Genomic DNA, 16,490 nt, shown 5'->3' on the forward strand with positions numbered 1-16,490 from the left:
AATATTCCCTAGATCAGAGGCAGCAAGTGGTGGCAGCAGATGTGGGTCAGTTGTCCGGTAATTAGTGAAGGCTTTGATAACAGTTTCCCAGCATCTCATTCTCAGAGTAGCTGCCTTGTGAACTGTCCTAAGGTTGAACATGATGAGAGAGGAAAGGCCGTGTTCTGGGTCAATTCTGATGGCCAAAATGAAAGAGAAGCCTCTATTTCCAGAAGGCAAGTTTCTTGTGCAGATCATAAAGGAAAGTCCAACTGGGTTGATAGCCTTCCCTACCCTATGTCCTCTCCAGAGATCCTAGGCTCAATGTGCATTTATGGTGGATTTTTTTAACCATTGCTGATAAAACAAATCCATCTAGACTCTCATTTGGAAATATGAACTGCCATCCAAAAACCAAAGAAATAAAGAAAAAAAAAAAAAAAGAAAGAGCATTTTTGTTTGTTTGGTTTTGTTTGGAGAACAAATATAGGATTAACTCTGAGGGGAAAATGTAAATTCTAGAAGTCAAAGAAAACTTCCTATCATCCGTAAACTAAGAATAAGCCATTAAAAAAAAGATACAAGCAGACTACTTGGAAATTAAGATCATGAGAACAAAGAAAAACAAATCAATCAGACAAAGAGTACCTCAGAAGAAGAGCTGAATAATGGAATGACCATGTCTGAAGAATGAATTAGATATAACAGATCCCCGGGTGATCATCATAAAATATACTTCGGCAGATCCCTCCAGTGTTCTGTGGTCTGGATGAGGGCCCGGGCAGGGAGGGAGGGAAGGAGAGGACCTCACTGCAGTTTCAGAGAGGGTAGACCGAGTGAGCCCACCTTGAGCCTTCTGCCTCAACTCTGCCCAGCCTGTGTCTGCCACCAGGAATGTCCAAGGACACTTTGCTCTACTCAGGTCTATTCTTCTCTTAGTGCTAGGTCTAGGTATGATTTCCTTCTGGGAAGGCTTCCTTTGCTTCCCTTCCTCAGGCTGATTTATATTTTCTGATATGCCCACAGATCACCACAACTAAGTTTAACTCACTGCATAATAATGGTCTATCTGTGTCTCTGCCTTCCTTGACTCTGAGGGCTATTCTAACTTCAGAAGCACTGGTTCTATTCAGACACACAGACATAGATACATGTCATTCATTGTCTTCATCTTGCATGCCTACTGGTGGCAAATGCACTGTTCTAATAGCTGCAGGAGAATACAACAGGGGTTCTGTACACATGGCATTAAATCTAGGTACCTTTTTTAACCCACATTGGAATTCTTTGTATTCAGTAGGGTGCCATTGCATTTTGGAACTTTCTGAATTTTGACCAGGTACCTAGTAGTTTATGCAAATGGCCCTCTAAGATTCCAACCATTTGGTCAAAATCTAGGAAGCCCTACTATATAACAGTCAATACATAATTGTCTCCCCGAAATGGATATACAATTAATTGGATGTTTTCGTTGGCTGAATATTATCTGTGAGTTCCCCAGAGGAAGTCCTAAAAGGTATTTTCAGCTTTATGCTGCTGCTTCTACTCTTCTTGACCTCTCTCACTCCTGCGCCACCAAACTGTAAAACCAGACAGCTCTGTTCCACCAGGACTATAGCAGGACATGGGGGTCCAGAAAATATACTGTAGTTACCACTTCAAATCATCTGATGCCCAGCGTGTTTGTGTCTTGAGTAAAGTCAACAGAAATGTCTTCGAGGCTTGTACTCTCCGACATTTTTCCCCCAGCAGATCAAATCTAATCTATATACCATCTCTCAGACCACAAACATAACAGAAAATGTACTGAGCCTCAAAAGCAGATGAACTAGAATTACTAGAGTAAGGTAAAGGGCTAAGCCTATGTAGAAACACAGAGAAAGCAATCAGTAAGAAAATAAAACTATTAAAATTGTTGACTCACCACTAGCTCAGTTTCTTGGGAAATCATGCTTTTTAAAGAAAGTTATAAGAGAGGGAGGAGGACAGTGAAGCACGTGGCACTGATTAGCTTTAATTGCCCCTACAAAGCAAATATTCCTTAAGGACCGTGTGACAATGATAAAAGGATATATATATATATATATATATTTTTTTTTTAAGATTTTATTTATTTATCAGAGAGAGAGAGGGAGAGAGCGAGCACAGGCAGACAGAATGGCAGGCAGAGGCAGAGGGAGAAGCAGGCTCCCCGCCGAGTAAGGAGCCTGATGTGGGACTTGATCCCAGGACGCTGGAATCATGACCTGAGCCGAAGGCAGCTGCTTAACCAACTGAGCCACCCAGGTGTCCCTATTTTTTTTTTTTAAGATTTTATTTGTTTATTTGACAGAGAGAGACAGAGAGGTCACAAGTAGGCAGAGAGGCAGGCAGAGAGAGAGAGAGAAGCAGGCTCCCCGCCAAGGAAAGAGCCTGACATGGGGCTCGATCCCAGGACCCTGGGATCATGACCTGGGCCGAAGGCAGAGGCTTAACCCACTGAGCCACCCAGGTGCCCCATAAAAGGATATATTATATATGTGACAGATACAACTTATCTCTGGTAATTTTTCCCTTTAAGGCACAAAAGATCATTGATTTGGGGTATATGAAAATCAGAGGTCCAACTTACAAAGTAGTATATTGAACCTATAGTTTTATTACCAAGTAGCATGGCTTTTCACAGCTCAAAGAAAACCTACCATGGCTGAAATAAAACTAAAAATATTTTTTTAAAAAGTAAGCTACCAATATTAATCCCATTAATCATATCTTTACTTTTCTGGGTGTGTAAAAGTCCTTCCCAGGTTGGGAAGAAAATTTCCTATATATAAGCAATTCAAACCAACTCCACACAGAGGTAGAGTTCATAAGTTCAAGTATCCTGGGGATGTGGGAACATCATAGCCCTGATATACCCAAACCTGAATATCTCTTTAAATACACCCCACAATCAAGGCAAGAAGCAAATGTAATGCATTCTACCATAAGCTGGGGGAATCTAAGGGTTTCCAGCACCTTAAACAGCAAATATTGTGAGGATGAGAAACTATCTTCTCAAAATACTCGCTAATGGTCTTTAGGTAGAACTTCTCTAAAAAAAAAAAAATTAAATGTCCCTATCACTGTCATTGAAAATAGATCATACCTCCCCAACAAGATGGAAAGACCACTGGAACAGCACTCACCATAAAAGAATATGAAAAGTCTTTTGGAAAACTTCAGTATTTTTTTCCACAGAAGAGAAAAGAAAAACAGAGTGAGGGTATTTTCTTTGAAATAATGCTATATGCAAAGTTCACTTTCTGGATTTAGTCTCTAGCTTTTAGAGATAGCACAGAGATATAGAGTTAGCACTTAGATCTGATAGGGGAGGAAAAATATGTGAACAAAAAAATGCAATGCACAAAAACAAAACTGTTTCTTTTTTTTTTTTTAAGATTTATTTATTTATTTTAAGTAAACTCTATGCCCAGTGTGGGAGACCTGAACTCATGAACCTGAGATTGAGAGACACATGCTCTACTGACTGAGCCAGCCAGGTGCCCCCAAACTGGTACTTAATTTTCAGAAGCACAGACCTTGAGCTCAGGAAGATACGTGTTCTGAACTCTTTATACTTAAGTTTTTCCTTCTTACAAAAGCTGGTGCAAAGTACAGCCTTGAAGTGAAACTAAAGAACAGAGGGCAGTTACAAAGCATAGTTCAAACTGAGTGGCTGGGGGAAAAGAGGAGAAGGAAAGAGTGAGGGAAGGAGTAGAGGTCCTTTTGCTTCAAAAAGCCTGACTGTCTGTCTCTGTGCTCTAGTTCTGAAATCCTCCACATTGACACTGAATGAGACAGCATCACATTGTAAAGGACGATACGTTTCAGATCTTTGGAAAACAAAATGTATGCATTTATAGACTCTGATACACTGTTTCTTAGCAGCAATAGTTCCAAGTAGGGATAGCAAGTTAGAAATTACGGCCCAATTAGCAAGAGGCTCAGTGACAAACATAGTCTGCTGTATCAAAATTGCTTAGGAGCTACACAGATTGTAGATGATAATTTATGGAAGAAATTCTAATTCAACTGACTGGTGCAGTAAGTGTCAAGTAAAGGACAGCAAAATATATGTTGACATTTCCACAGACTCATTTTGCAAAAGAGCAACCCTAAAGTATAATTAAATAAAAAGCGCATGCTATACTAATTTCATCATTTTAGCCTTAGAGTCTTCATCTGCACCAGAGCTTTGTTTTTCCACGAAGAACTTTGTCCTATGGCCCCATCATTTTCAAATTGAAAAGCTTACAGGACAATAAGATTTTCCAAGGTACTCACAATCCTCCTTTAAAGCACCAGAACCCAAACAGCCAGGTTATTAATAAATGACAAACTGGGAGTTTCCACTTACGTCGAGATATTGTTGAAGCTGAGAAACAGACGTTGGAGGCAGGGCAAATTATCCACATCTCTCTAGAAGGAAACAGAAAGCAAAAATTTATCAGTGGAAAGAAAAAAACTATCATACATGTCTTCTTGTTCAGCTGTTGCAATACATATTTCCTTCTGTTTCCTCCAACCTTGCTAGAGCACTGTTTGCTACCAGACATTGAGCTCCATTCTTCCCCACTGCAGATTAAATGGGAGGGTGGCAGTTCTTCCGCAGAGCGAGCTGCAGCACTCGCAAGGTAAAAAGCACTGAGGAGAACAGGGAGAGATGCTGCTGCTAGCCTCTTTAAGCGTGCTTTTGGGAAAGAAGCCAAAATGCTACTTCAGCATTTCAACTGTAGCACAAATATAGTATGATCAAACATTTGTTAAAAAATCACTTTTAAAAGGATGCTGTTCGAGTGTTTTAAATTTTAAATGTATGCAATTAGCTTTCACAACAGGGCTGAGAATTTCAAAGCAATTTCCCTCGCTATTCTCAAACCCTTGGAAACTCACCATCCCGTTATAAATGAACCAATATGCTAACAATTCCCCCATAAAACAAAAAGCAGTTTTGTCAAAAAACAAAAAGGAGCATCAATGAAGGGCAATTTCTAATCTAAGCAAACATCAGACGTTCTTACAATTGGAAATCACCCCTGTCCTGTTCAGGTACAGCATCCAAGAGTAAACCACGGCTGTTTAAATGTAGTTTTATCCTTAGCAAATATTGAGATGTTTTGGCTCAGTTGATCTTTTTAAAGAAAAACACAAGATAAATACAAGCCACTAACTTCATTAAGTGAAAAAAAAAGACACAGATTTCTTAAAAGTCTGACACACACCAGGGTAACAGAACCTTAAGAAGCTTACTGATTACCTAGTCAAACCCTCATTATGCACATGAGAAGTAAACAGCGAAGGCTGCTGCCAGGCAGGATGGGAGTGGGGTGGAAAGGTGACCCATGATTACATACTGCCCTAGAGGCTGAGACAGGACACAAGATTTGTTATCCGGATCTCCGTTAAAATTCTATGTACTAGCACGTCTCATATAAAATGTTTTTTTCTCTCTCTCTTTTCATTTAAATTTTTTTTTCAAAACTCATTTTAGTTTGCTGGATGATGGCCCAGCTAAAATATCTGCTGTTAATATGGAGTTTAAATATTCAGGAAACACTGCTTGCTTGCTTGCTTTTTTATTGTTGTTGCTGTTATTGCTTAGGACTGATTCTTTCTTGAAGCAAAATTAACATACAGTGTTACATTATTTTCAGATGTACAAGAAATGCTTTTCGTTTTTAAGGGCAATATCACCATAATTCCTAGTTATAGGAGTTGGAACAATGCTAATGTAAGTACATATATTTTACATATTATTGTGCCCAATATTTAAACCCAAATCAAAACTTGTTTCACTGTTTTTGTAAGTCATTATATTTCTTCCTCCCTCTTTTCCTGCCTCCCTTTTAAAACTACCATTTCCAAGAGCTTAGTGAGAATTAAGACAATTGCATTAAAATGACAGCCAAGCCTTGTGCTTCCAAAAATGCCTCACTTACTGATTTTTGAAAGCTTGTTATACAAAGAAAATATAAAAGTGATAGAACTGTAGCACAGTCATATCTCACTGGTTTTTAAGAGGGCATAGGAGAAATGAATCTGGCTTAAGACATTCTCCCATGGAGCTTCCCTGTGCACCATTTTCTAACACTTTCTTAACCCCGCAGACCCTAAACAGTGTCAAACAAATACAACGGCCAGTGATCAGAACACGGGCTGTGTGTACCCTTCAGTTGGCACTACCATCCTCAGGCCACCCTTGAAAAGCCTATTCCATAGATCTGAGTAAGAGGTTTTTAGAGTTTTTTAACCATGGCCAAGGAAAAAGTCTGCAGAAAACAGGAAGGCAGCCAAATTCCCCACAGTGGGTGATAAGCTCTATATGTTGGCCAACTTCTTGAATCATCCCTACAGCTTCCTCTGTCTGATACTGCCAGAAATGGCAGGGAAGTGGGGTGGAGGAGTGATGGACCGTGGTAGATCTCACCTTATTCCAGAGCCCTACTTTCCAAAGAAATAGTGGCTTGCTTCTTATCTGGGCTCTAAACGTACGGGTCATAAGCAAACTGAAAGCCATCTCTGTACTCTCAGGTTTTTTTCCCAAAATTCTTCCTGAAATCCACCTGTGATATTTGTGGGCACAAACATTGTTGACATCTGACTGGGAGAAGGTGAGAAGCAGCAACCAGGATCTCCTTTAAATCAAGGCACCTTAAAAAAAACACATTTGCCTCTCTGAGGTCCAGCCTACCACCTTCAGACACCCTACACTCCTTTCAAGACAGGTTTTTGCTATTGGAGTAGAAACTTCATCAGGCTATAATTTGTGAGAAACAGTTTTTTAAAGTTTATTTGATTAAATTATAATGTTTTATATTTATCTTCATTCATGAAATAAAATTTTACCAGAAGTCTTTATAAAATTTTCAAAATCATTAGCTGTCACTATTTGATAGAGCTATAAAAACTATTTACAACAGGGACACCTGGGTGGCTCAGTCAGTTAAGTGTCCAACTCTTGATTTTTGGCTCAGGTCATGATCTCAGGGTCATGAGACAGAGCCTCTTGTCAACTACTTACAACAAACTGAAAAACTAAAATTCAGAATTAACTACATATATCCCTATAACCAGTTAAGTAGATAGCCCTTCCAGAACTTTAAAAAGCAAAATACTCATGATCATTTTTGTTGTTCCAAATTCCATTTCTATAAGAAAATTACAACTATAATCTTGCTAGTGATTTTTAGACATACACTGTAATGAATTTCTAGCATTACAATAGACAAAAAGAAAACATATTTATCATATCAATTATCTGTGAGTTATTTACTCACAGTTAAAAGAGAAAAGACTCTTTGGGGAAAAAAAAAAGACTAATTGAAAGCCACTGGAAGGGGCACCTGGGTGGCTCAGTGGGTTGAGCCTCTGCCTTTGGCTCAGGTCATGATCTCAGGGTCCTGGGATCGAATCCCGTGTCGGGCTCTCTGCTCAGCGGGAAGCCTGTTTCCCTTCCTTTCTCTCTCTGCCTACTTGTGATCTCCGTCTGTCAAATAAATAAATAAAATCTTAAAAAAAAAGAAAGCCACTGGAAGATGACTCCTCTAATATGAGAGAGGAAACCAAAGATGGAGATTTGTAAGATCCAGGAAGGGGATCCACCATTGGAGGGAGTCTAGGAGAAATCCTAGGATGACATCTTATGGTTTAATACCATAGTCCAATATTTGCAATATTTGCAAAGCTCATGTTGCTGTGCTGGGCAATCCTAATCTTTTATATCATAAATTCATGAACTATTTCACGGACAGAGAAGCTGTTGCAAAGAAACAACAATGTTAACATACTTAAGATGAGAAAAAAGAAGATAAAATAAAATATTTACATATAAGGGAATATTTATACTTTGTATTTTATTAATCTGCTCATATTCTCAATTTATATTTAACAAAACACAATTCTAAGATTACAATCAAAACATTTTTGAAGATTCAAAACAATTTTATATTTATATTAAAAATATAATCCCTTAAAATTAGACTTAAATGACTATAGATTATTGAGAGGATCATAATTCTTTATTTTACAAAAGAACAGTCACTTGCCATTTGAGAAACATTCTTGTCCTACTCTGCTCAGACACGATTTTCCATATTCTTAAACTTCACAAAAGAACTAAATGATTCAGCAATCTGACCATGTGTAGAACATCTATTACTGAAGCTATTTTTGGAGTAGCTTCCTGCAGAGGAATAAGGAAGAAAGGTGAAGAGATGGAGGCTTTGGCATGCATCAAGTAGGACAAAGAGGGCTAAAAAAAATCACAGCTACTCTCATTTTGTTACCTATTCTGTCATTAGTAAAAATAAATACATAAACATATAGAGTAATTATTTTGAGAACTGAAAAGAGATTTATTAAGCACTGAATAAGTTTGAAAAAAAGCAAAAAAAATACTTTTTATAAAAAAGATTTAATTCCAAAATAACTACTAGCTATAGCCATCACTTTTGACATAGAAACATATTCTTTGAGAAATTATATGTGCAAGCCATCATATCAACAAGTCCAATCATACATTTACATGCCCATTTAAAAATGTCTATTTTTAGGGCACCTGAGTGGCTCAGATGGTTAAGCATCCAACTCTTGATTTTGGCTCAGGTCATGAACTTCAGGGTCATGAGATCCAGCTCCGCGCTCAGTGGGGAGTCTGCTTGAGATTCTCTCTCTCTCTCTGCCCCTCCCCCATGTGCATTCTCTTTCTCATTCTCTCAAATAAATTAAAAAAAAAACTGTAAAGAAATTAAAAAATTAATTAAAGAAATTAAAAAATAAAAAAGTCTATTTTCTGGCTTTGTTACCAAAGGCATATATATATATATATACATATATATATATATATTTTTTTTTTTTCAATCTAGTTGCAAGCTATTTCTCCAGTCTGATTTTCTTCCACACACAGTGTAATCCCCATGAGGAAAGAAAGGGGAAACTAAAAACCAGACTAGTAAGCAGGCACTGATACTCTAGCTATGGAGATTTCCAGTCTTTATTATCTAGGAGAGCTAGACTTAACAAACTATTACAAGAACATACTATGAGCAACTCTACGCCAACAAATTTGACAATCTGGAAGAAATGGATGCATTCCTAGAAACATATAAACTACCACAACTGAACCAGGAAGAAATAGAAAGCCTGAACAGACCCATAACCAGTAAGGAGATTGAAACAGTCATTAAAAATCTCCAAACAAACAAAAGCCCAAGGCCAGACGGCTTCCTGGGGGAATTCTACCAAACATTTAAAGAAGAACTAATTCCTATTCTCCTGAAACTGTTCCAAAAAATAGAAATGGAAGGAAAACTTCCAAACTCATTTTATGAGGCCAGCATCACCTTGATCCCAAAACCAGACAAGGATCCCATCAAAAAAGAGAGCTATAGACCAATATCCTTGATGAACGCAGATGCGAAAATTCTCACCAAAATACTAGCCAATAGGATTCAACAGTACATTAAAAGGATTATTCACCATGACCAAGTGGGATTTATTCCAGGGCTGCAAGGTTGGTTCAACATCCGCAAATCAATCAATGTGATACAACACATCAATAAAAGAAAGAACAAGAACCATATGATACTCTCAATAGATGCTGAAAAAACATTTGACAAAGTACAGCATCCCTTCCTGATCAAAACTCTTCAAAGTGTAGGGACAGAGGGCACATACCTCAATATTATCAAAGCCATTTATGAAAAACCCACCGCAAATATCATCCTCAATGGAGAAAAACTGAAAGCTTTTCCGCTAAGGTCAGGAACACGGCAGGGATGTCCATTATCACCACTGCTATTCAACATAGTACTAGAAGTCCTAGCCTCAGCAATCAGACAACAAAAGGAAATTAAAGGCATCCAAATCGGCAAAGAAGTCAAACTATCACTCTTCGCAGATGATATAATACTATATGTGGAAAACCAAAAGACTCCACTCCAAAACTGCTAGAAATTGTACAGGAATCCAGTAAAGTGTCAGGATATAAAATCAATGCACAGAAATCAGTTGCATTTCTCTACACCAACAGCAAGACAGAAGAAAGAGAAATTAAGGAGTCAATCCCATTTACAATTGCATCCAAAACCATAAGATACCTAGGAATACACCTAACCAAAGAGGCACAGAATCTATACTCAGAAAACTATAAAGTACTCATGAAAGAAATTGAGGAAGACATAAAGAAATGGAAAAATGTTCCATGCTCCTGGATTGGAAGAATAAATATTGTGAAAATGTCTATGCTACCTAAAGCAATCTACACATTTAATGCAATTCCTATCAAAGTACCATCCATCTTTTACAAAGAAATGGAACAAATAATCCTGAAATTTATATGGAACCAGAAAAGACCTTGAATAGCCAAAGGAATATTGAAAAAGAAAGCCAAAGTTAGTGGCATCACAATTCCTGACTTCAAGCTCTATTACAAAGCTGTCATCATCAAGACAGCATGGTACTGGCACAAAAACAGACATATAGATCAATGGAACAGAATAGAAAGCCCAGAAGTAGACCCTCAACTCTATGGTCAACTAATCTTCGACAAAGCAGGAAAGAATGTCCAATGGAAAAAAGACAGCCTCTTCAATAAATGGTGTTGGGAAAACTGGACAGCCACATGCAGAAAAATGAATTGGACCATTTCCTTACACCACACACAAAAATAGACTCAAAATGGATGAAGGACCTCAATGTGAGAAAGCAATCCATCAAAATCTTGAGGAGAACACAGGCAGCAACCTCTTCGACCTCAGCCGCAGCAACATCTTCCTAAAAACAACGCCAAAGGCAAGGGAAGCAAGGGCAAAAATGAACTATTGGGATTTCATCAAGATCAAAAGCTTTTGCACAGCAAAGGAAACAGTTAACAAAACCAAAAGACAGCTGACAGAATGGGAGAAGATATTTGCAAACAACATATCAGATAAAGGACTAGTGTCCAAAATCTATAAAGAACTTAGCAAACTCAACACCCAAAGAACAAATAATCCAATCAAAAAATGGGCAGAGGACATGAACAGACATTTCTGTAAAGAAGACATCCAGATGGCCAACAGACACATGAAAAAGTGCTCCATATCACTCGGCATCAGGGAAATACAAATCAAAACCACAATGAGATATCACCTCACACCAGTCAGAATGGCTAAAATTAACAAGTCAGGAAATGACAGATGCTGGCGAGGATGCCGAGAAAGGGGAACCCTCCTACACTGTTGGTGGGAATGCAAGCTGGTGCAACCACTCTGGAAAACAGTATGGAGGTTCCTCAAAATGTTGAAAATAGAACTGCCCTATGACCCAGCAATTGCACTATTGGGTATTTACCCTAAAGATACAAACGTAGTGATCCGAAGGGGCACGTGCACCCGAATGTTTATAGCAGCAATGTCCACAATAGCCAAACTATGGAAAGAACCTAGATGTCCATCAACAGATGAATAGATAAAGAAGATGTGGTATATATACACAATTAAATACTATGCAGCCATCAAAAGAAATGAAATCTTGCCATTTGCGACAACATGGATGGGACTAGAGCGTATCATCTTAGCGAAATAAGTCAAGCGGAGAAAGACAACTATCATATGATCTCCCTGATATGAGGAAGTGGTGATACAAGAATAGGAGAAGAATAAATGAAACAAGATGGGATTGGGAGGGAGACAAACCACAGTGACTCTTAATCTCACAAAACAAACTGAGGGTTGCTGGGGGGAGGGTGGTTGGGAAAGGAGGGTGGGATTATGGACATTGGGGAGGGTATGTGCTTTGGTGAGTGCTGTGAAGTGTGTAAACCTGGCGATTCACAGACCCTGGGGATAAAAATATATTATATGTTTATAAAAAATAAAAATATATTTTAAAAAAAGAGGTGGGGCCTTTGGAGGGTGCTTAAGCCACAAGGGTGGTTCCTTATGAATGGGATCAGTGCCTTATAAAAGAGATCTAGCCTCCTCAACCATGTGAGGACACAGTGAAAATGTGCCAGCTATGGACCAGAAAGAAGGCTCCCACCAGTAGGCAACTATACTATCACCTTGATTTGGACTTCCCATCGTCTAGAACTGTGAGAAATAAATTTCTCTTGTTTCTAAGCTACCCAGTCTGTGGTATTTTGTGATAGAGAGCAACCCAAATGGTTTAAGACACCAGTGTGAATTATACCACAGCTTCTTGTTGCTTTGAAATGCTTCCATCTCTTCCAAGGAGTTTGCTCAATTTCTCCTGTCTTCAGGTGCATTGCTTGGCATGTGATAAACAAACTCTCTGAATCTATCTCAGTAACAAAATCTTCGCCAAACATAGTTTTCCTCCTTTTAAAGTACTTGATTGTTAATTAGCAAGAAAATGTGGAATTGCTGTCATTCCTCCAAAGAAAAGTTCCACTAATATTAAATTTATATCTTTGTTGTTCATGCCTTTTTGAATACAGAAATGTTTCACTCCCATGCCAAATCTTGGTATAACCGTTTTTTTTTTTTTTAAGATTTTATTTTATTTGAGATAGAAAGCATAGGCAGGGGAAGGGTGGGGGGATGGGAGGAGAAGCAGATTCCCCGCTGAGCACAGAGCCTGAGGAGGCCTGATCCCAAGACCCTGAGATCAAGACCTGAGATAAAATCAGACATTTAACTGACTGAATCAAGTAGGTGTCCCATTGGTGTAATCTTTTTAAATACATTTCGAACCGTGATTAAACTCAAAACATGTGGTAACAATAACTAAAATGAGTATAGTATAAACAGTTTTAACCACATTCACATATATGTAGCAATGAAATTGCTATAACCTGTTCAATAGTGATTTTAAGATGCCATACATTGTAAAACATATCCAGATTTCAAAATTGGTAAAATATGGAAAAATGTGCATCCCAAGTTGGTGAAATATGGTACTTCTTTGTTTTTTTTTTTTTTTTCTTTTTAGATCACAAGTAGATGGAGAGGCAGGCAGAGAGAGAGAGAGAGAGAGAGAGGGAAGCATGCTCCCTGCTGAGCAAAGAGCCCGATGTGGGACTCGATCCCAGGACCCTGAGACCATGACCTGAGCCGAAGGCAGCGGCTTTAACCCACTGAGCCACCCAGGTGCCCCTGAAATATGGTACTTCTACACCCTACACATATTAGTGAATCTGAAGTTCAAAAAGAAATTTTATAATCTTAAAAGCTACCAGAGAAAGAAAAAGAAGGCCCTATACAACAAAGATAGTAGACAGTTTAACGATGATAATAGAGTTCAAAGACAATAAAATATGAGCTTCAAACACCTGTAAGAAAAATAACTGTCAATCAGGTCAGACCATCCATCATGAATAAGGGCAAAATAAACACATTATTAGACAAACATAAACTGAGAGAGCTTACCACCAGAGTCATTTTAAAGGAAATTTTTCTAAATCATATATTTTCAAAAGAGTGGTAAACTCAAACAAGCATGTGGGTGAATCCAAATAAGCACTGACTGGAAACACCAGCAATTAAAATATCTAATTTTGGGAGTAAAAAGATAAAAAGAAAAGCCTAGGAAACAAAAACATGTAAAACGGCACAGGGTTACCGGATTAAATGATTCTAGGGTTCTTATATAAGAAGAGGGTAGGGATGTGTATCAACTCTATAATTTAAGTCAAGTGTGTATTTTAAAACATTAAGAGTAACCATTAAAGTGAATAAGAAAGAACAGAGAAAAGCCCATCAACCTACAGTAAGATGCACATGCACACACAGGAAATGCAGGACAAATAGCACGAAAGAATAGCAAAGTGGTAAATTTAGCAGTAATCAGAATTAGTACAATAGACTAAAGGTTCTAGTCAGAAGAAAGATTCTCACTTGTAAGTTAAAAAAGAAGTTGTAAACTCTTATAAGACAAAGGTTTAAAGTAAAAGAAAACTCAATATGAGTCATTGAGAAGAGCTCAGCATCACTTCTGCTGCTGCTTTTGTCAAACGTACATAATCTGAATGTAATCATGAGGACACATCATTAGGCAAGCCCAAACCCAGGGACATTCTACAAAATAATAAACACTATTCTTTAAAAACATCAATGTCATTACATACAAAGAATGATGGAAGGACTCTTGCAGATCAAAGACGACTAGGGAGACATAACTACAGGAATACAATGTGTGATCTTGGATTTTCTTTTGCTAAAAAGGACGCTAGCGACATAATTTTTTAAGATGTTAATTACTTGTCAGAGAGAGAGAGAGAAAGAGAGAGCACACAAGCAGGGGGAGCAGTAGGCAAAGGAAGAAGCAGGCTCCCCGCCAAGCATGGAGCACAAAGCAGGGTTCGATCCCAGGATTCTGGGATCATGACCTGAGCCAAAGGCAGATGCTTAACTAACTGAGCCACCCAGGCATCCTTGTTAGTGAGATAATTAAGAAAATCTGAATGGGATCTACAGATTAGATAATAGTAACCTATCGATGTTTATTTCCTGATTTTGATTACTATAATGTGGTTATATAAGAGGATTCTTGTTTTTAGAAAATACACATTGAAGTATGTGGAGATGAAGGGGCATCTTGCCTGCATCTTACCCTTAAACGGTTCAGAAAAAAAGAGACTTGTAGATAGAAGAGGACAGAGAGAATAATCAAAAGAGAGGTTAGTTGAAAATTTAAAAATTGAAAATTAAAAAAGATTAAAGAATAAAAAAGATATACCAGGAAAAAAATAACCTAAAGAAAGTTGGTATTTAACATTAGACTAAATGAATGTTAAGGCAGAAAATGTATGATTAACTTCTTTACCTATGCTACATAGTTAGAACAGTGTCTGGCAAACAGTCCACGCTCATAAATACTTAGTCTATGAAGGTAATAAAGACAGTTAATACACAATGATAAAAGGAACAATTGACCAGGAAGATACAGCAGTTTTAACCTTGTGTGCACCTAGAAACAGCTTCAAACACTGAGCACATACTAGGGAAATATATTGATAGTGTGTATGGACTGTAAATGTTGACTGCATACTAGGCAATACAGCAAACCTCAACAAACTTCACAGAACAGATTACGTATAACCCACACTCACCAGCTACAAGGCAACTAAATTAGAAAAGAATGACAAAAAAAGAATAATCAATCTATACATATCAAAAATGTTCAAATATGCTTCTAAATAGCACATAGATCAAAGAAGAAATCAAAATGCAACTTAGAAAATATTTAGAATAAAAATACTAAATTTCACACTGTGTGTGGTGCATTAACAATGAATCTTGGAACACTGAAAAAATAAAATTAAATTAAAAAAAAATACTGAATTTCAAAACTTGTGGGACGAAGCTGAAGTGGTTCTCAAGGGTAAATTTATAGTCTTAAGCAAGTGCTTATATTAGAAACTAGAAAGGACTGACAACAAATGTATCAAGTATCCAAACACAAAACTTTAGGAAGAAAAAGCAAATAGAGAAAATAAGAGAGTTGGGAACAAAAATCAAGAACAATATTTCTTTTTTTTTTTTTTTTTAATTTTTATTACTTATTTGACGGAGAGACAGCAAGAGCAGGGACACAAGCAGGGGGAGTGGGAGAGGGAGAAGCAGGCTCAATCCCAGGACTCAATCCCCAAACCCTGGGATCATGACCTGAGCTGAAGGCAGACGATTAACGACTGAGCCAGACAGGCACCCCTAGAACAGTATTTCTTAAAAGCTATTAGAGAAGTTCAACAAAACCAAAGTCAGTTCTTTGAAATTACTAGTAAAATTAACAAACCTCAGGCAATACTAATTAAGAAACAAATTATAAATAAGCATCATGAGAAATGACAACAGGGGCATGATGAAAGAGAGAGCAGCTAAAAAAAAGGGAGGAAGGAAACTATAACATATCAAAACTGATACTATTATTACCGAGCCAATAGTTTAATAGTTTAAAACTACTCAAACTATTTTACAGATACATTCCTCCAAGTATACAAGAAGATGATCATCTTTAATTTCATATAAAGTGAGATTTATACCAAATAGGAAACCAAAATAGGGAATCACAGAATATTAAAATAGGAAGCACCCCTCAGTTCATTTTATGAGGCTAATGTGACCTTGATACCAGAAAAGAAAAAGCAAAATAAATTATAGACAAATTTCACTAAATATAGTGAAAATATTAATAAATGAAACCCAGGTATATATATGGAATATAGCCCACAAAATACACAATAATAAAAAATGCTAGAATGACTTACTGTTACAAAATCTTATAATTTCCAAAATTAATATATTAAAGAAGAAAAAAATCCATTATGACCAGTCTAAGAGCTGTATAAGAATCATCTAATAAAATGCAAAAACCATTCATAATATAAACTTAAGCAAACTAAAAACAGAGGATAAGTTCTTCAGATTGATAAATGGCATTTAGCAAACATAGCTAGTGATACGTTTCCTTTAAAATCAGGAATAAGGAAAGGATGCCTGCTTTTGCTTCTTTATTCAGCTTTGTACTAGAGGTATGGTCAAACTGGA

At 37.4% G+C, this 16,490-nt stretch overlaps 1 protein-coding gene across 4 annotated transcripts in view; it reads right to left on the reverse strand.

Annotated features, from left to right (window-relative positions):
* The window catches only part of LRRC49 (leucine rich repeat containing 49), a 160,380-nt gene that overhangs the window by 110,008 nt on the left and 33,882 nt on the right, over window positions 1-16,490 (reverse strand). For 3 of the 4 annotated variants that reach the window (XM_082733857.1, XM_082733856.1, XM_082733858.1), the window contains one exon: window positions 4,358-4,419. In XM_082733857.1, the coding sequence (XP_082589983.1) occupies window positions 4,358-4,419 (62 nt within the window). Of the gene's footprint in view, window positions 1-4,357; window positions 4,420-4,526; window positions 4,653-16,490 lie in introns of those variants that run through there. The other variant, XM_082733859.1, reaches the window with a different exon arrangement.

This window comes from Mustela nivalis (assembly GCF_964662115.1).
Source record: "Mustela nivalis genome assembly, chromosome: 6".
Taxonomy (NCBI): domain Eukaryota; kingdom Metazoa; phylum Chordata; class Mammalia; order Carnivora; family Mustelidae; genus Mustela; species Mustela nivalis.